General features: G+C 40.1%; 1 protein-coding gene across 2 annotated transcripts in view; it reads left to right on the forward strand.

Annotated features, from left to right (window-relative positions):
- SPNS2 (SPNS lysolipid transporter 2, sphingosine-1-phosphate) overlaps positions 1 to 21,083 on the forward strand; it is a 181,580-nt gene that overhangs the window by 108,513 nt on the left and 51,984 nt on the right. For both annotated transcript variants that reach the window (XM_082245211.1, XM_082245212.1), the window contains exon 3: positions 18,590 to 18,726. In XM_082245211.1, coding sequence (XP_082101337.1) covers positions 18,590 to 18,726 — 137 coding nt within the window. The remainder of the gene's footprint in view (positions 1 to 18,589; positions 18,727 to 21,083) is intronic.

A 21,083-nucleotide genomic window follows, 5' to 3' on the forward strand; every position in this document is an offset into this window, starting at 1 on the left:
ATAAATCTTGGTGAAATATGGTATAAACACTTCAGTCTGTAAAATGCCTTACTTATTGTAAATCAATAATTCTAAAGGGCTCTTACAATTAGGGTCTCCACTTGGGTGTGGTTTTTTTCTTCTAGCCTTGCACAATTATCATTCATCGGGAGCTCTGCAGCGAACAGATTAATGGCCATCACAGCACAGTGCAAGGGTGTGCCAAAGATCTAGTTTCCTGCTTAGGAGACATAACCCTATCTGATTAGCCTGGTCAGTGTACTCCCTGCCCTCTGAGTTTTCTGCTAGCCTTTCAATAGTTTCACAATTTCAGGAAAATTGTATTTTAACACATAAAAAGCCTTGTAGATGTGCTGCCAATGATGACCAATTAGATCATAGTTGTGAAATCTAAAAATAAGAGCTAACTGGCTGCTATGGGCAATGCTTTCGCTAGCCCTGTCTGCTCACTTTTTATACAGTATAAAAAGTGTTTAGATTGATAGCACACGTATTAAATTCTTTATTTCATATATTTTTTTGACTAGCTGTTGCTCTACATGAATTGCTTTAGTTATTGCCCAACATTAATTTTAAAGATGATTGCCAAGCTCTACACCCAGTAAAATAAATATATGGAGTTCATGTTAACATTTTTAAGTTAGTCGCATATGGAATATATTAATAGCAAACATTCTACATAATAATGTCTGTAATTAAAATATGGCATACTTGTTCTGCTTTATACCAAATAATCACGTCATAATTGCTGATAATAACATGTGAATCATACATTTAATTCATTTTCCATGCTTTTTGTGGGCTGCTTCAGTACCATCCCGGGTGACATTTTAAGTTTTAGCTAATAAGTCAGGTATGCAAAGGACTTTTAAACCTAATTGTTGTATTACATGACAAAAATCTCTTCCTGTTAAAGTGCTTCTAAAGGCTCAAGGTTTTTTTCATCTTAATGCATTTTATGCAATAAGGTAAAACACCTTCAGGGTGTCCCCACCCCCTTTATACCTACCTTAGCGCCATCTCAATTCAGCTATGTCCATGAGAGCAGCGAATCTCCAGGGTCTATCTCGTCTCATTGGCTCATACAGCAGTTAGAGCCATTGGCTCTGCTGCTGTCAATCACAGCCATTGAGCCAATGAGGAGAAAGCAGGAGTCAGGGCCGAGCCACAATCCATGTGTAAATGGACACACAGAGCTTGGCTTAGGAGCGAGTCTGCTTAAGTGCCACTATTGTAAAAGGCTTGCTATTGAGGGCCCCTGGCTGGCTTTCCTGGTTCTTCCCCCCTGCCGGGGGCCCTCAATAGCAAGCCCAAGAATTGTGGCTCGGCCCTGACCCCTGCTTTCACCTAAAAAGATGAAGATCAGGGCTGCTTTGTGCAAAACCTTTGCACAGAGCAGGTAAGTAAAACATGTTTGTTATTTTATTGAAATAAAAAAGGAGGCTTTAGTGCTACTTTAATGTTCGCAGAAATAACTGAAGAAAACTTGTTTGGTATTCTTAAAGATCAGTTGGAACAGCTCTACTTGAGTGTTGTTAAGATTATTGGTCATATGACATGCTTTAGAAACACTTTAAGGCCAGCTCTACGTTACACTTTCGAAATATTTCAGTTTTGGAGCATTCAGAATAATGCACATGGACTCGAAGCAGCCAACTGGTTGTATAGCTGCACTTACATAGGGTCTTCTATATCTTAGAAAGGACAGCAGTGTCATCATTATATATACAAATGATTCTGCTAATACTTCTGGAATTCTACTTTAGGCATATGACATTGAGATAGTTTATTTATTGTAACACTTTATCTTAAATTTGACCAATACAAAACATAATCTTTAATGATGCCCAGAGCATAGCAGAACAAAACTCTCATTATATGAGCACACCCAAAAAGGTTTTCACTTTACTTTTATTTTTATTATTATTTTGCCTGAAGTTCCTTACTGTGATATTTGGTACAACGTGTCTTTAAGTTAATGAATATATTTTTTAAACTTTCTGTAACATATAATATTTCCCCTTTGCCTGATAAGCTAACGTCATTTGATTTGTGATATTTATCACTGTTTGTCCATGTTAAACATAACAATAAAAAAACATGAATTGTGTTTTTCAGTGCTTATTTTTAACAGTTCAAAGCATCATTATCGTTAACTTTTCCTTTCATGTAAGGCATGCCACGATTAAATGTAACCTTTATTCCCCTATGCAGAGGGCTTTGTGTGTTCATCTAGCAATCCCCAGTGTGGTCTTTACACATTGCTGACTCATCTGCTCCGAGCATCCTTTCAGGATATCCTCAGTGTGTCTAGGGAATCAGTACAGAGAGGACCGGACTGAAGGGAGGGATAGGTTCTCTGAGTTCACATGCAATGTATTTTTGTCTATGTATCCTAGAACACACCCAGGCGCTGGCTCAATAACTGTACCTGTAAAGTAGAAGTGAAAATCTATTTTATAAAGTCTTTGTTCATGCAGGAAATGGGAAAATATGCAAGCTATGTGATATTGTTCGCTAAGGTCCTTTTAAAGACTTGTTTCACCACAATAAATCTATGGCAGACTTTTTATTTATTAGTCATGCTAATGCTTATCCTTGCCATCACTAGTCCCCCTGAGAATGATCAGATGCTATCCATAGACATCAGCATTGCTGCCGGAGCTGGCTGAATTGGCTTATGATAAACATATGAGTGAAGATAATTGTCTCTACAGGCTTCACAAACAGTTCTTTTTTAAATATAAAAAAGCAGAGTGATTTACCCATTACAAAGTTGCCCGTCAAGGGTGTAGTAATTGGTAAAATTGAGTCATTTAAACATATCAAGAGTTTTTCAGTATGTAAAGTGTTAGCGAATGTAAAGAAGCAGAGTGATCTAACCAATACATAGTTACATGTCAAGAGCATAGCCATTGATAAATTGAGTCATTTAAACATATCAAGAGTTTTTAGGCATGCAAAACTTTAAGCTATTGTTTCGAACAGGGGAGGGCTGACAGCCTTAGGCCTAGGGGGCAAGTCCAGTCAAGTGGCCCATTGAACCATCGAATCAGCTGACCATCCATGCCCACCTGGTTTTATAATGGATATTGATGTTATGAAGCAAGACAAATATGATGCAATGTGGTTACATAATTTAATGTATACATAATATATTATAATGTATGTATACATACATAATTTAATAGCAACAAAAGAGGTTTACCAAAAAATACATGACATTACGCAATGCGGGGCCTAGGAAGCTCCTGTCAGGCAGAGATCACTATGCCTGACAGGGAAGTGACTGCGTTAGTATTGTGCCGACCGGGTGCAGGAGCGTACTCTGCAGACTCATTCTGTTCCGCTACAGCTCTGCAAATATAACATTGTGTAGTGGCGACCAGCAGCAGTACTCAGTGTCTGGCCCCTACATTAATCCAGCCCTTAGTGCAGCCTTTTTACCTGGAATCAGATCGGCCCGGGGGGGGGGGCAATTGCCACCCTGCCCCCCTTCCCAGTCCTCCCCTGGTTGCGAAGATGACCCATAACTGTCTGGAGTGAAGTTAGGTGGCTAACAAGACACGGCCAGAGTGCTTTACTATATCTGGTTCATAAGTTTAGTCTGCTTCGAATGAAAAGTCAAAGAGGTAAAGGAAGTGAGAAGGAATATTAGGAGAGGATAGAGAAAGTGAGGGGGAAGAAGGGGGGGGGGGGCATCGAGGGCAACCAGACCAGGACCATGGCTAAAATCTCTTATAATGATGAGTAGCTTGCTATGTGCATCCAGAGGTGGACAATTAAGATACTTTTTACATGATTAAGTCAAGTTTTACTAAAACTAAGAAAGGTAACAGGTTTAAACAGTAATTAATGTTCATCATTGTAGAATTAAGACAAACCAAGGTCAGGTCCCTGAATCACTGTAACTATAGTATATGCTCAGCTGTGACAAGCCCTGCTCTCTCCAGGACCGACATAGAGAATTCTGTAAACTCAGGACTAAATAAAGTTATGCTGTTAGGCACTTCTTTTCAGTTATACCCGTATATTGTGAAATCAGCGGTAAAGTAAATATGTAGGCAATACCTTTCATGTGACTAAGTCAATATATTTTGAGGTACAAGCTAATATCTTCCCTCTGGCATAGTTCCTTCATGATTATATTGTGAAATCATGAATTCATTATCATTTTCATATTGTGAATTATGAATTCTTTCTCATTATTATTTTCATATTGTGAAATCATGAATTCTGCAAACCATTTAAAAAGCATTGTTTTGCCCCCCTGTAATCTTCCTTTGCACTCTTCCTGCGGTAAGTGTGTATGCCATGGTGTTTATAAACTGTATAATCCTCTCATTGGGTGCAATGTTTAAACAATAAGATCCCAGAACAATTTGGATATGTAATTATCTGCTTATTCTGGCACCAGGCCAAACACTTAATTAATGATGTTTTGCATTGCTGAATACATGTCTACATTCAATGTGTATATCCATGACAGTGGGATGCTACTTAGCTGGTTTTTCTACCATACTTGCTAAAGTCATTTTCATGCGGACCTGTTTTTGTTCATGCCAAGAAATATATGCGGTCTAATAAACCTCAGATATTTGTCTTTATTAGGCTTTAAAATAGAGCAATTAACCACTTGTCATCTGGCCTAATTTTGACATTTCTCATATACATGTAAAAAAACTTTTTTTTGCTAAACAATTACTTAGAACCCCCCCCCCCCATAAATGCTGAAACTAACCTAAAAATCTACATAGACGGTGCTTTAAAAGCCTTCACAAGTTACTAGTTTAGAGTTAAACGTGAGCTCCGGAACTAGAATTATTGCTCTCACTCTGAAGTTTGCAGCACTATCCCACATGTGTGGTGCAATCACCATGTACATATCCATGCGGGACCTACGTGCGCATTTTCCTTTGTGCATGCACACAGGGGGACAGGGGTGCCTGAATTTCTTTTTTTTTTTTTTACTTCATTTTTTCTATAAATTTTTTTTATTCAACCTTATTGCTATTATGAAACATTTCTTGTAATCGCTTTGGGTAGTGACAGGTACTCTTTATTGAGAGACCAGGGCTCTATTGGACCCCTTATCCTTCCTCCGCTCCCCAAGACAGCCAATTAAACACAGGACGGTTTGCTAGGTAAATACAGAACTGAAACTGGAAGTGAGGAAATCCTCCTATCTTACAGCTTTGTTCATCACAGAGGAGAGGGAGGAATAAATGTTCCTCCACCTCTCTGTGCAGCCGGTCCCAGGCTCCCCAGTGGTATGGGACAGCCTGGGAACAGCAGCGGGAGGAGGGGGCCTCTTCTGAGCCCAGTAAAAGTGATTGGCCAGCTGTAGGGTGGCTCGTATCACTTTTTCAAAAAAGCCAATTGCTAGTTGAAACGTAGTACCAGTATCATGGCTGCAGCTGCATATATATCATCCTGGTATAACCGCTTCTTGTCCAGGATTTACAATTAGGAAGTGGTGAAACACCTCTACAGTAAACCCTGTATATAATGCACCTAGCAGTCCACAGGAAAAAAGTATGTTTCCAAAGCTGCTGTGAAAAACAGAAAACATTTCTCCTATGTGTAATTAACGGAAGTGTATGTGCTTTACTTTCCTATTTACCGGGACTATAAATAACAGGGATATTGTATATGATACCTGTTCTTAGAACATTACTGTCTTTCCTCTAAAACGTTTTAATGTCTGACTGTCTTTGGATAAAGGGTCAGTGACCTGGAACAAAGGAAGTCAGAAATCTTAATTTTTATTCAAGAGGTATTGAATCCACTGAGCCAGCATCAGCCAAGCAACTAGCATTATCAAAAGTGGGTGACAGCAGTGGCAGCTTGCAAATTTCAGTACTGGTTTTTCCAAAGATGTGTCACAAGCTTGTGAGTCTTGGACATGGCTGTAATATCACATCTATCTATTTGGCTGTTTTCCTTAAAATAAGTTCCAATTTGCCAATGAGGCCTCAGAAAATTCCTTCCCAGCAGGTGTTAATTGTCTAAAATGTTCCAGTCTTTGGTTACAAGATTAGATAGCTGTCTTTTGATTACTTTGGAGAGCTATTGTAATTGAACTTCTTTTCAGAATATGCTGCCAGGGTTTCTCCGAGATAGACTTGATATGCTGAACTGGAAATGGAATCAGCATCTCCCTCTAGAAATAAGTTTACTAAAGCTTAAGGTCTTATTATTTGAAATAATACGATTTTATACAAGGATTGACGGAAGCTTACAGTAGTCTAAGGTACCTACAGACTGCAGACAACAGCGGCTGTACAAATATGAAAGTGTGCTTCAGATGAATTTGAATGTCTGCCTGATATTATGGAGAGGGGAGAGCAAGCACTCCAAACTGACTTGGGCAATGGACATTAGGTAAGAACCAAAGTCATCTACACTATATAGCCAAACATTTTTGGACACCTGACCATCACACTTTGTATGAGCTTATTTCAAAACCATTGGTATTAATCCACTGCTGCCCCTAGCATTTGATCTCCCATGTGAAGCATGAAGTGCTCAGCAAAGTGAAAAAAAAAAAAGTTAAAAAAATTAAGGTTTCCATACTTTTTTAGTGTTTCTGTGGAAATTTGTGCCCATACCGCCATATAAGACACTTTTTAAGCTTGGGTACTACTGTTGGGTAAGAAGACCTGGCTTAAGTGGGGTACACACTAGTAGAAAATCTGCCGAAAATTCCCGTCCGAGATAAAATCGTATGGTTTTCGGCTGGTGTGTACACAACTTTCAGCAGCCGATGCCGACATTTTCAACGAGGGACAAACACCAAAATTTTTATCGTCCGTCCCCAGACGACCAATTTCCGCTTAATGTGTATGCAGTACGTCCGTGAAAAATCGGATACGAAAGACCGCTCAAGATCTGAAGTTGCTGACAACCCGGAAGTCTGGGAACAAATGTCCCAAAAAAAAATAAATAAAATCGGACGAGAAATTTTGTGAACATTTATGCACTGTCAACTAAAAACGGTAATGAACGCTGAGCAAGAAAGAGAAAAATCGGAGGATATTTCGTCCGATTTCTGTCAAGTGTATACGGGCCTTTACTGTCAGCATTCCAGATCATCCTAGAGGTGTTCAGTAAAGATGAAGTTAGTGTTTACCAAAGGCCATTAAGATTCCTCCACACCACTCTAGTCAAATCATGTCTTTATAGACCTCACTTTGTACACAAGGGCACAGCCATGATTGAAAGAGCCTTCTCAAAACTGTTGCCACAGGGTTGCTATTGCACAAGTGTCTAAAATATCTGCATTTTATATACGATAGTGAATAATTAATAATTTAGATGAGTGTCTACATAATTTCAGCCATATAGGTGTGATGTTCAGGAATCCACAAACTTTGGTCTATATAGCATGTGAAGGTCCTCTCCAAATGGGATAAATGTTCTGCAATATTGGTCTACTGGCACCTGTAGGCCAAACAAAAGAGTTTTGACATGATTTACTAAATATACAGTATCTCACAAAAGTGAGTACACACCTCACATTTTTGTAAATATTTTATTATATCTTTTCATGTGACAACACTGAAGAAATAACACTTTGCTACAGTGTAAAGTAGTAAGTGTACAGCTTGTATAACAGTGTAAATTTGCTGTCCCCTCAATACAACTCAAAACACAGCCATTAATGTCTAAACCGCTGGCAACAACAGTGAGTACACCGTAAGTAAAGATGTCCAAATTGGGCCCAATTAGCCATTTTCCCCTCCCCGGTGTCATGTGACTCGTAGTGTTAAAAGGACTCAGGTGTGAATGGGGAGTTAAATTTGGTGTTATCGCTCTCACTCTCGCATACTGGTCACTGGAAGTTCAACATGGCATCTCATGGCAAAGAACTCTCTGAGGATCTGAAAAAAAAAATTGTTGCTCTACATAAAGATGGCCTAGGCTATGAGAAGTTTGCCAAGACCCTGAAACTGAGCTGCAGCACGATGGCCAAGACCATACAGCGGTTTAACAGGACAGGCTCTACTCAGAACAGACCTCGCCATTGTCAACCACAGAAGTTGAGTGCAAGTTCTCAGCATCATATCCAGAGATTGTCTTTGGGAAATAGACGTATGAGTGCTGCCAGCATTGCTGCAGAGGTTGAAGGGGTGGGAGGTCAGCCTGTCGGTGCTCAGACCATATGCCGCACACTGCATCAAATTGGTTTGCATGGCTTGGCTGTCATCCCAGAAGGAAGCCTCTTCTAAAGATGATGCACAAGAAAGCCCACAAGCAGTTTGCTGAAGACAAGCAGACTAAGGACATTTGTTACTGGAACCATGTCCTGTGGTCGTATGAGACCAAGATAAACTTATTTAGTTCAGGTGGTATCAAGTGTGTGTGTGACAGCAACCAGGTGAGGAATAAAAAGTGTTATAATGACCCCCGGAGAAGCCGGCATTCAGTGGTTACAGAAGGATAATGGAGAGGATGAGCTCCTGTATATGCCACCCCTTCTGTCCAAGTGTATAACAGAATGGGACAGGGAGGTTGCACAGGGCACGGTCGCCATTGCGACCCCTGATGCTACACCAGTGGTTGGGGGAGTGTGGTAAAAACACGTCTCAACAATTGGGGTTTTAACACTCCCCCACACTAATCGCAAATTTAAATGAGCCCTTACTGTCCTGAGCCCCCTATAAGGCTGCTTACACACTGATGCACTATGGTTTACCTGCACGGCAGGTGCAGTGCAGTGCACCTGTGGATTTTCAGGGGGTTAGCTTCGCTTTATAGGTAGGAGGAGGAAGGCTGCTCAGGTGAGAAAAAGTGCTCCGGTGCAGGTCGGATCCATCATCCAAAAATGCAAAATTCGAAGAAAAAGTGACCGCACTCAGGAGAAGTTTGAAGAATGAAGTGTTTATTTCCCTGTGGAATATAATCCATACAAAACTTCACATAGACACAGGAACAGGTAAACGCGTTTCATGATTCTAAGATCGCTTAATCATTTGGTAATGATTAATAAACACTTCATTCTTCAAACTTCTCCTGAGTGCGGTCACTTTTTCTTCGAAGTTAGCTTTGCTTTGCCATAGACTTCTATTAAATATTGCTGGTGTAGTGCACTTTCTAGAAGCGCACCAAAACTCCTGCATTTCAGGAAGCGCACCAAACCCCCAGTATACTGTATAATTGAAGTCTATGACTCAGTGCAGCTAACCCACAGGAAAGCTGCAGGTGCACTGCACTGCACCCACGGATTAGTGTGAAAGCAGCCTAATAGTTGTTAACCCCTTTATAGTTGCTAATATGCCCATTGCAAAGGCATGTATGTATATGTTATTTAATACACTGACCTTTTTTTCCTCTTCCAGCTTCTGCTGGCATCACTCTGTCTCCACGCTGCAGGAAAGGTCCCAGGCAAAGTGCACATGTTATCTCACTGTGCCTGGGACAGGAGCCAGCACTACAGAGGAAGTGTCAGCTTATTCGGCTCCTACTCCCTCCACGTCCGTCTGCGACCGGCGCCAGCTCAATGTACTCTGATGCTCTGGGATGGCAGGTCGGCAAGCTCAGATCGCGATCAATGGGTTGCTGACCCCGGCATGTGCTTCCCTGGTTTAAGGTTTGGAGGGCCACATCAGAGGGCTCCGAGGGCCACAGGTTGAGCAAAAAATTCCCAATCATGTGCAAGCAAAATAAATAAAAAATTAAAAAAACTAATTTTTGCTGGCACATGATTGGATGATGGAAGTTGGAAAACCTAATTTACTGAGCTCTGGGGAAAATCTCCTTGCAGAGTGCAAATGCACTTTTAAAGGGAACAGTCTGCTTGCCTTTTGTAAATCTACACCAGTAACTGCATGTGCCTGTCTTGAAATCTTTTGAATAATGCAAGTAAGAATCTGCCACCATGTGTGCTAACAAGCCTTGAATTGTAACAGACCTGGAAAGGCTTACATTTTCTTATATACAAAAGCAGCTCTGAGTTCTTTTATCTGAAAATCCTATTTTCTATAGACCTTTATAAGGTTGGTTTTCAGCCAGTGGTACATGTATCCCTAGGGGTGGATCTGTAAGGTTAAAGAGGTATCGTTCATATTAAACTCAGAATTAAAGATTAATATTCTTTTAGAATTACGGTAATAAATCATGGCAAACAAAATCCTGTAGGTAAATTTCAGTAATTAACCACTTGCTGACTGCCAGCAGTATATATACTGCGACAGGTCGGCTCTGTCTCGCAAAATGACATAACTGTACGTCGCTTTGCGGAACCACGAGTGGGGGTGCGCAAGCGCCACGGGGGGAGCTAATCAGCGGGTCCAGAGGCCGGGATTGCCTCTGGGCACCCACTTTTGCTCCCCGTGGAGAGAGAACGGTGGTCTGCCGTTGTAAACACGGCAGACTGCTGTTCTGCCAGTAATGAACACAGGGATCATGTGCTCCTCTTATTTCGGAACACAGGTCTCTGTGTTCATTCAGTAAATATCCCCCCCACAGTTAGAAAGCACCCGTAGAGACACATTTAATCCTTTGATCGCCCCTGCCAGTGTCATTAGTACAGTAACAGTGCATATTTTTAGCACTGGTCCCCCCAAAAGTGTCAAAAATGTCAGTTAGGTGTCCAATTTGTCCGCCGCAATGTCATAGTCCCACTAAAAATCGCTGATTGCCACCATTACTAGTAAAAATAAATAAATAAAAATAAAAATGCATCAATCTTTCCCCTAGTTTGTAGACACAATAACTTTTGCAAAAACCAATTAATGTACACTTATTGGGATTTTTTTTTACCAAAAATATGTATCAGAATACATATTGGCCTAAAATGATGAAAACATTTGATTTTTGATTTTTTTTTTTTTTTATTATTGGGAATGTTATATAGCAGAAAGTGAAAAATATTGTTTTTTTTTTTTTTTTTCAGAATTGTCGCTCTTTTTTTCTTTATAGCGCAAAAAAATAAACATTGCACAAGTGGTCAAATACCACCAAAAGAAAGCTCTATTTGTGGCGGGGAAAAAACATCAATTTTATTTAGGTACAGCATTGCATGACCGCACTATGGTCAGTTAAAAATCACAGTGCCGTATCGCAACAAATGGCCTGGTCATTAAGGGGGAAAACCTTGTGGTCCAGAAGTGGTTAAAGGTTTTTTTTTTTTTTTTTTTTAGATATTTATAGATATAGAAGGTAAATTCTGCATTGTAAGAATCTGTACAGTTCCATGTGCTTTTATCACACATTATGGCATGCTGTATTGTGTAGTGATATGATTTAATTACATTTTGCAGCATGTCTATTCCATGTTCTTGCCTGGGGAAAAAATACTGAGGTTCATATGGTATATTGTGTTTACAATAAAAAAATAGACTATATGTTGGTTTAATGCATTACCTTAATTTCTTTTGGCCCCTAAAATTCACATTGATGCAGGAAAATTCAGGCTGAGCTTTCTTTAACACGCTGAACAGCAGCACAGAAATATGAACAGGTCTGATTGATTTGTATGGCAGTCCAAGGGTAGCTAGCAGTGCCAGGAACAACTGTCAGGTGAACTCAGCCTGCAAGAGTAAAGCAATAAAAATACAGAATAATATATAGGAGATACAAAAAGGGGGTATTTGGCAACAACCTGATATTGTACAGTGGTACATAAAATAAATCAACTCAGAAAACACTGATCTGCTGTATATCATTACTCTACTAAACACACTTACAAGGACAAAGCTGTAACTGTATATATTATGCAGGAACTTAAATTATTACCTCTCTAGTCTATTAATGTTGACAGTAAAAATGTTATCACAGCTACGTGGTGTGGGCTGTCAAAAGAAAGAAAAATCACTCTTTTGTCTTCTGGAGTGGACTTTTTATCACAAGCCATGAAATACTGAGCTGGTGCTTTTACATAAACATTGTACCTGTTTTAACACCATGTTTTGTCTATGTAAGTGGAGATCCATTGTCTATAGTATAGCTTGGCGTCTTTATCTGCATCCAAAAATTTTCAATAGAAGTAGTAATACTAGCTTTCTAGGTTTCATGTAAACTTCCACGTTTATTTAAAAGGTAAGTGTAGTCGGAGGAAAATGAACAGATAAACATCATAGGGGTAGACTGGATAGACGGCACACTGCTAGATGTAGGAGGTCAAAATGAAATTGCCTTAGCTGTGCACATTAGCAGGTGCTTCATTGTGGTCACATGAGATCAGAAGACAACGTGTGCTGCTTATAAAGAGAAAGGATCTATTGTTACTGGTAAGGCTAGTCACACCAATACTGGAAAGGGAAAGAAAGCAAATTTGGTTTTCAAGAGCAGGATTAATGCATAAAGATACATAAAAAAATAAAAACGTTCTGTTTTAAAACCAGAACTGAAAACCCCAAAACAATAATTCATTTCTTGATAATTATTCAGAGATTATTATTAGTTTTTTTAATTTTTTTTATTCATTTTTTGAGAATAAATATGGCTTGTATAATTTTCAATATATTGGCAAACTTTATATGGCATAGTTTTAGGAAGTGTGCAAAAACATTTTTGTTGTGCATAATAGCCAGTCAAATTTTGGAATCCTAGGAGAGGCAAAATGAGAGGAAGAAATTAGGAAGATTTGTAATACATTTTTTGAGTAAAGTTAAGGAATATATTTTTTTACCATTTAAAAAACAGGTGATGAATTAAAGGGTTTAAGATTTGTTTGGGACTGGTAATTGTTGGGACTCGTAAAAATCATATATAATAGAAAGTGTTTCCACCTTTGTAGCACCATATACTATATGTATTTGTCTTAGTTCTTTACATTTTCTGTATCTGTATTGATTCCTCACTGATTTTTCTTGTTGTGCTTGCGCATGGATCAGTCAAACCGCAGGCAGCATTTCTCCAGGGAGCATGGGGATGTCATTCTCCCTGTGGAATTTTACGTTACTCGATGGAGATTGTAGAAACAGAATTAAAACTTCTATTGTTGTAGCATGAATAGGATTCATTGACTGGAGAGAGGGACACATCCAACAACTTCACAGAGCTGTAGCTAGAGGAGTGATCTGTAAACCATATGACTCCTCTATGATGTTGCTATGAGGAAGGCGTAAAGCCGAAACGCGTCAGAATCTGTCCTGTTGTCACCTCTATCCATGTTGGAATAAAGCATTTTACTTGGAAGAAGACTTTTCGTGTGCCGGCTTTATTCATATAACCTCTATGATGAATGTCTGACTGATCATATACATGTAATATGTCATCCGCTCAATTTCTGCTCATTCAGGTTGGTCCTCCCACTAACTAATTGTTGGTTACTCTTAAAAAGATTGCACAGATTGTACAGCCAGTTTAGCAATTTCTGATACATTTTTCATGATGAGACTTTATGTAGCAATCGGTGATCTGAAACCGAGGCAACAAAGGTCTGTGCCTGGGGCACTTTATGAAAAACAAGCACATAATTTTAACTTGGCAGAGGCCAGGGCTAAAAATTTAAGTTTACCTATACTGCTATAAAGGTATTCTTATTAAAGCTGTCCCAAACAATATAGTTAAAAAATTTATTAAAGGATAAGTTCACCTTTAAAAAAAATCATAAATGCAGATCTTTTTGCAAGTAAAACAAAATGTACATTTATTCTTTTTTTTTTCACTAGGAGCCTACAAAGTATTGCACCCGAGATCAGTAGATCAGGGGTGCAATGCAGTGCTCTTGCAGACTGTCAGTGTAAGCTGTCTGCTCGTACCTCACACCTCACAAATGCAGGCAGTTACACAATGACAGGAAACGTCAATGAACTACCTACAGAGCTCAACAGCGCCCTGCTAATTCATTGAGAACTACAAGCTGAAAGCAAAAAAAGGCTGTGCGTACTTGTAGTTCATTTATTCACAGATCTGTGAATAAATGATGCAGACAGGTGTCTGGAGCCCTGCACGGTCACAATTTATTTTTTTTAAAATTGTGACAGTGAGTTCGGGGAGAAGATCCTTGGCTCACTGTCCCTAGAGGCAGCGGATTCGGGAGAGGTTTCAGCAGTGGGAACCGGTTACATATTCCACCCAAAAAACAGGTGGAACATGTTCCCAAAAGGTGAACTTGTCGTTTAATGTTTCAAAGGCAAAGGCATATCCAAAATGAAATATCCAATCGGAAAAAATGTAACATCTATGGGCACCCTTAAAAATACACAAATAAAATCTTCCATTATAATTAGATTATCAATCATTGCCCAACCCTGCTAATTCTGAGTAATGCGGGTACTTTGAGCTCTGTCTCTCTGTAATCACATTACATTCCAGAAAATGGATTAAATTCATTATTTTCCTAAATTCTACAAACTATTCCCCATAATGACAACGTGAACGAAGTTTGTTTAAAACCTTTGCAAATGTATTAAAAAATAAAAAAGTGGAAAAGAAATCACATGTCCATAAGTATTCACAGCCTTTGCTCAATACTTTGTTGAAGCACCTATGGCACCAATTACAGCCTCAAGTCTTTTTGCGTATGATGCCACAAGCATAGGTGTGCGCAGCCTATTGCATTAGGGTGTGCCCCCCAAAAGTTTAAATACACATGCATGTGTTTGCCTACATGTACATGGCCCCGATACATTACTCTCCCTGCTGGCAAAGTGAAATAGAAGTGTGTGGCACTTCTTTTATGGCAGAGCAGGTCAGAGGGAGATCTTTCCCATCTCCTCACTGGCAAACAGAGCGATAATGCTAATGTGCCCTAGGTGATTAATGTGTGCCCAGGCACACCCGGCTCACCCTGTGCGCACGCCTATGGCCACAAGCTTGATGCCTATTTTTGGGCAGTTTCTCCCATTCTTCTTTGCAGGATCTCTCAAGCTCCATCAGGTTGGATGGGGAGCATCGGTGCACAGCCATTTTTAGATCTCTCCAGAGATGTTTAATCGGTTTCAAGTCTGGCTTCTGGCTGGGCCACTCAAGGACATTATGTCAGTTGTCCTGTAGCCACTCCTTTGTTATCTTGGCTGTGTGCTTAGGGTCGTTGTCCTGTTGGAAGATGAACCTTTGCCCCAGTCTGAGGTCCAGAGCACTCTGGAGCAGGTTTTCATCAAGGATGTCTCTGGATATTGCTGCACTCATCTATCCCTCAATCCTGACTAGTCTCCCAGTTCCTGCCGCTGAAAAACATCCCAACAGCATGATGCTGCCACCACCATGCTTCACTGTAGGGATGTATTGGCCAGGTGATGAGCGGTGCCTGGTTTTCTCCAGAAATTACACTTGCTATTCAGGCCAAAGAGTTCAATCTTTGTTTCTTCAGACCAGGGAATTTTGTTTCTCATGGTCTGATAGTCCTTCAAGTGCCTTTTGGCAAACTCCAGACGGGCTGTCATGTGCCTTTTACTAAGAAGTGGCTTCCGTCTGGCCAGTCTATCATACAGGCGTGATTGGTGGAGGGCTGCAGAGATGGTTGTTCTTCTGTAAGGTTCTCCTCTCTCCACAGAAAAACACTTGAGCTCTGCCACAGTCCCCATCAGGTTGTTAGTCACCTCTCTGTCTAAGGCCCTTCTCCCCCGATTGCTCAATTTGGCCATGCAGCCCACTCTAGGAAGAGTCATGGTGGTTCCAAACTTCTTCCATTTACAGACGATGGAGGCCACTGTGCTCATTGGGACCTTCAATGCTGCAGAAATGTTTCTGTTCCCTTCCCCAGATCTGTGCCTCAATACAATCCTGTCTCAGGTGTCTACAGACAATTACTTGGACTTCATGGCTTGGTTTGTGCTGTGACAGGCACTGTTAACTGTGGGACCTTATATAGACAGGTGTGTGCCTTTCCAAATCATGTACAATCAACTGAATTTACCACAGGTGGACTCCAATCAAGTTGTAGAAACATCTCAAGGATGATCAGTGGAAACAGGATGCATCTGAGCTCAATTTTGAGTGCCATGGCAAAGGCTGTAAATATTTATGTGCATGTGATTTTTTTCGTTTTTTATTTTTAATAAATTTGCAAAGATTTCAAACCAACTTCTTTTACATTGTCATTATGGGGTATGCTTTGTAGAAATTTTTGGAAAAAAAATAATAAATTTAATTTATTTTGGAATAAGGCTATAACTTAACATAACAAAATGTGGAAAAAGTGAAGCGCTGTGAATTCCGGATGCATTGTATATGTCCTGGGTGTCAAATAGGTTTTGTATACCAACTCACAGGTAGTCCCTGAGTCACATACATCCGACTTACATAAAAATTAATAATTAAAAATGGAGGGAGACAACAGGAAGTGAGGAGAAATCTACCTCTAGGAAGGGGAATTCACTCCTGGAAGAGTTCTCATGGGAAAAAGGTGTCTCCACTGAAGCTTTATTTTACCAATTAATCAATTAATCAATTTTAATTAATTAATCAATTTTACCAATCCTAGTTTCCACAAAAACCCAAATCCCAAAATTTTCAAATTGTTATAGGGACATAAAGTAAGGTGAAATCTTCTGAACAGGGGCACAGACAGCAAAACAAACCTTACAGGGGTGTTAACCCTTCCCTATGCTATCCAAAAAACGTGAAAATATTTTTTTTTTTTTGGCTGGAGCTACACTTAAAAAATTTACCTGTTCCAACTTGCATACAAATTCAACTTAAGAACAAACCTACAGAACCTATCTTGTTTGTAACCCGGGGACTGTCTGTACTTCTTTTATTTAAAACTTTCAACAACTTGTTGATCACACTTTTATACTATGAGCTGTAGGTATAATCCTTTTTAGCAAGGGTTCCCCAAGACTGGATAATTAATTCAAGGGATCCTCAGCGGTAAAAAGGCTGAGAAAGACTAATCTACAGTGGGTACGGAAAGTATTCAGACCCCCATAATTTTTCACTCTTTGTTATATTGCAGCCATTTGCTAAAATCATTTAAGTTCATTCTTCTTCCTCATGAATGTACACATAGCACCCCATACTGACAGAAAAACACAGAATTGTTGACATTGTTGCAGATTTATTAAAAAAGAAAAACTGAAATATCACATGGTCCTAAGTATTCAGACCCTTTGCTCAGTATTTAGTAGAAGCCCCCTTTTGATCTAATAAAGCCAGGAGTCTTTTTGGGAAAGATGCAACAAGTCTTTCACACCTGGATTTGGGGATCCTCTGCCATTCCTCCTTGCAGATCCTCTCCAGTTCTGTCAGGTTGGATGGTAAACGTTGGTGGACAGCCATTTTTAGGTCTCTCCAGAGATGCTCAATTGGGTTTAAGTCAGGGCTCTGGCTGGGCCATTCAAGAACAGTCACGGAGTTGTTGTGAAGCCACTCCTTCGTTATTTTAGCTGTGTGCTTAGGGTCATTGTCTTGTTGGAAGGTAAACCTTCGGCCCAGTCTGAGGTCCAGAGCACTCTGGAGAAGGTTTTTGTCCAGGATATCCCTGTACTTGGCCGCATTCATCTTTCCCTCGTCCTGTCCCTGCAGCTGAAAAACACCCGCACAGCATGATGCTGCCACCACCATGCTTCACTGTTGGGACTGTATTGGACGGGTGATGAGCAGTGCCTGGTTTTCTCCACACATACCGCTTAGAATTAAGGCCAAAAAGTTCTATTTTGGTCTCATCAGACCAGGGAATCTTATTTCTCACCATCTTGGAGTCCTTCAGGTGTTTTTTAGCAAACTCCATGCGGGCTTTCATGTGTCTTACACTGAGGAGAGGCTTCCGTCATAAAGCCCCGACTGGTGGAGGGCTGCAGTGATGGCTGACTTTCTACAACTTTCTCCCATCTCCTGACTGCATCTCTGGAGCTCAGCCACAGTGATCTTTGGGTTCTTCTTTACCTCTCTCACCAAGGCTCTTCTCCCCCGATAGCTCAGTTTGGCCGGACGGCCAGCTCTAGGAAGGGTTCTGGTCGTCCCAAACGTCTTCCATTTGAGGATTATGGAGGCCACTGTGCTCTTAGGAACCTTAAGTGCAGCAGAAATCTTTTTGTAACCTTGGCCAGATCTGTGCCTTGCCACAATTCTGTCTCTGAGCTCTTCAGGCAGTTCCTTTGACCTCATGATTCTCATTTGCTCTGACATGCATTGTGATCTGGAAGGTCTTATATAGACAGGTGTGTGGCTTTCCTAATCAAGTCCAATCAGTATAATCAAACACAGCTGGACTCAAATGAAGGTGTAGAACCATCTCAAGGATGATCAGAAGAAATGGAAAGCACCTGAGTTAAATATATGAGTGTCACAGCAAAGGGTCTGAATACTTAGGACCATGTGATATTTCAGTTTTTCTTTTTTAATAAATCTGCAACAATGTCAACAATTCTGTGTTTTTCTGTCAGTATGGGGTGCTATGTGTACATTCATGAGGAAGAAGAATGAACTTAAATGATTTTAGCAAATGGCTGCAATATAACAAAGAGTGAAAAATTTAAGGGGGTCTGAATACTTTCCGTACCCACTGTATATGATGCTGGAATTGATTACTATGAAACGAGATGTTTCTGCACTCTGCACAAAGCAGCTCACAGAAATGCTTGTACTCGTTTTCGTTGTGTGTAGGTATATTTCTCATTGTGTGTAGTAACCATAGTTATTTCCTCCTGAGATCTATATACATCAATCAGTAACTCTTACTTTTTTGTTTTGGCAGTTTTCATATGCAGCTTCATGGTGGCCGCTCCGATATTTGGTTACTTTGGAGACCGCTTCAACAGAAAAGTGATCCTGAGCTGTGGGATATTCTTCTGGTCAGCCGTCACCTTCTCAAGTTCCTTCATCCCCAAGCAGGTAATATATGAATGGATTGCAGAGTGTTAGAGAAAGAATGCCCGAGATAGACAAGATGCATTATGCCTGGGACACATATTTGCAGAATACCAGTTTCATTTCTTGCTGCCTGTACTGCGTTTATTTTTATTACATGGAGCATTATGAGTGCTCCATGTACTATATCTCACAAGCATTAGGTAATTCATATTTTCTTTTCTGAGAACTATTCAGGTGATCATATGACATACGGAGGAAACGGTCTCACAGAATATGACACTACAAGCTTGGTTCCTATTTTTGGGCAGTTTGCAACAATAAAGTTGCAAACTCATTTTTGGTATTAAAGGTATAACTTACATTTAAAAAAAAACAGTTTTGTTTTTATAGTATACACAAGCTACAGTGGAAATAATATAGTATTTTAATTTAAAGGGCTACATATGATCTCTTGTATCCCAGATCTTCCATAGTGTTACAATGGTGCTTCAGTGCCAGTTCACGCATATGCGATGCGGGAATCCGCACTCGACTCGCAGGCAGTTCAAACTGCCATATGCCAATCGCTGGGGGTGTCAATACAAAGTTAATGACACCCCCAGATCAGTTCGCATATCGCAGTGCAAACTGTCAATTCAGACATGAATCGGATCGCATAAGTGTGAACACCCATGCGATCCGATTCTGGGGCAGACCAAAAAAGGGTCCTGTGCCACTTTGGTCTGAATGCGATGCAAATTCAGACATACAATCTGTATGGCTGAATTTGCAACGCTCAGACATCGCATGTGATTTGCAGAGCAGTGTCCTCCGAATCACATGTGATGTCTAACATCGTATATGTGTGAACCGGAACTTAGAGGTACCTTACTGTTACCTAGCTAATGCCCCAATAAAGTTTTTGCCCACAACTTTGCAACTCACAACTTCAGCTTTAAGTAGAAAAAGGGAGCAGCATTTTTTTAATGACAGTCCTCCTAACTGTAGATTAGATAAAATGGTTGAGTTAAACCTAATATGTAAATATTACAATCGTGTTTTTTTTTTTTTTTTCTTTCTCTGAGATACTACGTAATTTGGGACCTGGTCCAATTACTCCCCAGATATCTTTGTCTGTATGTCTTTTACGCATGTTTTGCCAGCTTTCTATAGGTTTATATGGGTTTAGCACCTACTAACATGGTAAAACTCACAGTGACATCAGTATTGCATGTAGTATGGGGCAAATACAAAGAGGTATGGGATATTTATTTACACACTCACCATACCTCAGCATTCCATGTGTAGTGAAGGTTCTCTTCATTTCTATTCCAGAATATATGAACCAATACATTCTATGACGACTAGCATTGTAGAAAGTCTTATACTACATATTGATACAGATAATCACATACCTGGACATTAATAAAAAATCTGCTGCAGATAAAACTGAAAGCCATGCAGCTCCATAGATTGGTCTCAGAGAAGTGCCACACGGCATTACAGAGTCTTAATTGTGTCATTGTCATTCCAATACCGTTTTTACTCAGACTTCTGTTTCAACCTGTCAGTTTCTCTTTTGTTGTAATTATGACATAATCTCTTGAGAAAATTACAAGGCTGCAATGAGGTGCTACATTCCTCCTGAGATTAACTAGAACATTCAATGTCACAGCCACAGCTTATATTTAATGACATTGTGTTCACTTACATTCCAGCTGCATGTGTTCTGGCACTCCCAATGCTGATGTGTCTGTCTGCTGGAATATGGAGAATTACTGGGGATATATGTTTACTGTGTAGTTTATGTTTATGTTTTACAATGCCACAATGCCAATTATGCATCCTTCCTTATTCTGAACAATGTCGGATTTGTCATTCTTATTAAGGAATGGTCTAACGAAGACCATACACATTCAAATCTGATTGTTTAATTTTCCTTAGGTCTCCCAGGAAGTAGTTAGAGTAATGAGCGAAAACAGAGTGCGCTGGATAGTGTAGATGAAAACACTTTTTAATAAATCATAATAATAAAATTACGCTTATATTTAAGTGACTTGGGCCGTCAATAGATGGAGCAATTTTCTTTCCTGCAATCTGTGGGGTTGATGGGGTAATCCCTCCTGTGGGGCTATTATGTTCTCCCAGCGGGGTGGTGTCATAGTGAGCCGTCCCCTTTGAGAGAACACACAGTGGTTATTGCTAGCGGCTTTAGCTGCCGGCAATAATCGCATTAAAAATCTGACAGGCTGGTTGTTTCCATGCTGATTGATCAGCCAACTTGGATACAATCAGTCTGCCCATACATGGTTTGAATCTCGATGGGTCCCTGCTGAACCGGCTGAGATTCGAATCGTCTGATAGGCTTTGCTTACCCACCAGGGTCAAAGCAGCAGTTA

This window comes from Pelophylax lessonae (genome assembly GCF_965119305.1).
Source record: "Pelophylax lessonae genome assembly, chromosome: 2".
NCBI classification, from domain to species: Eukaryota; Metazoa; Chordata; class Amphibia; order Anura; family Ranidae; genus Pelophylax; species Pelophylax lessonae.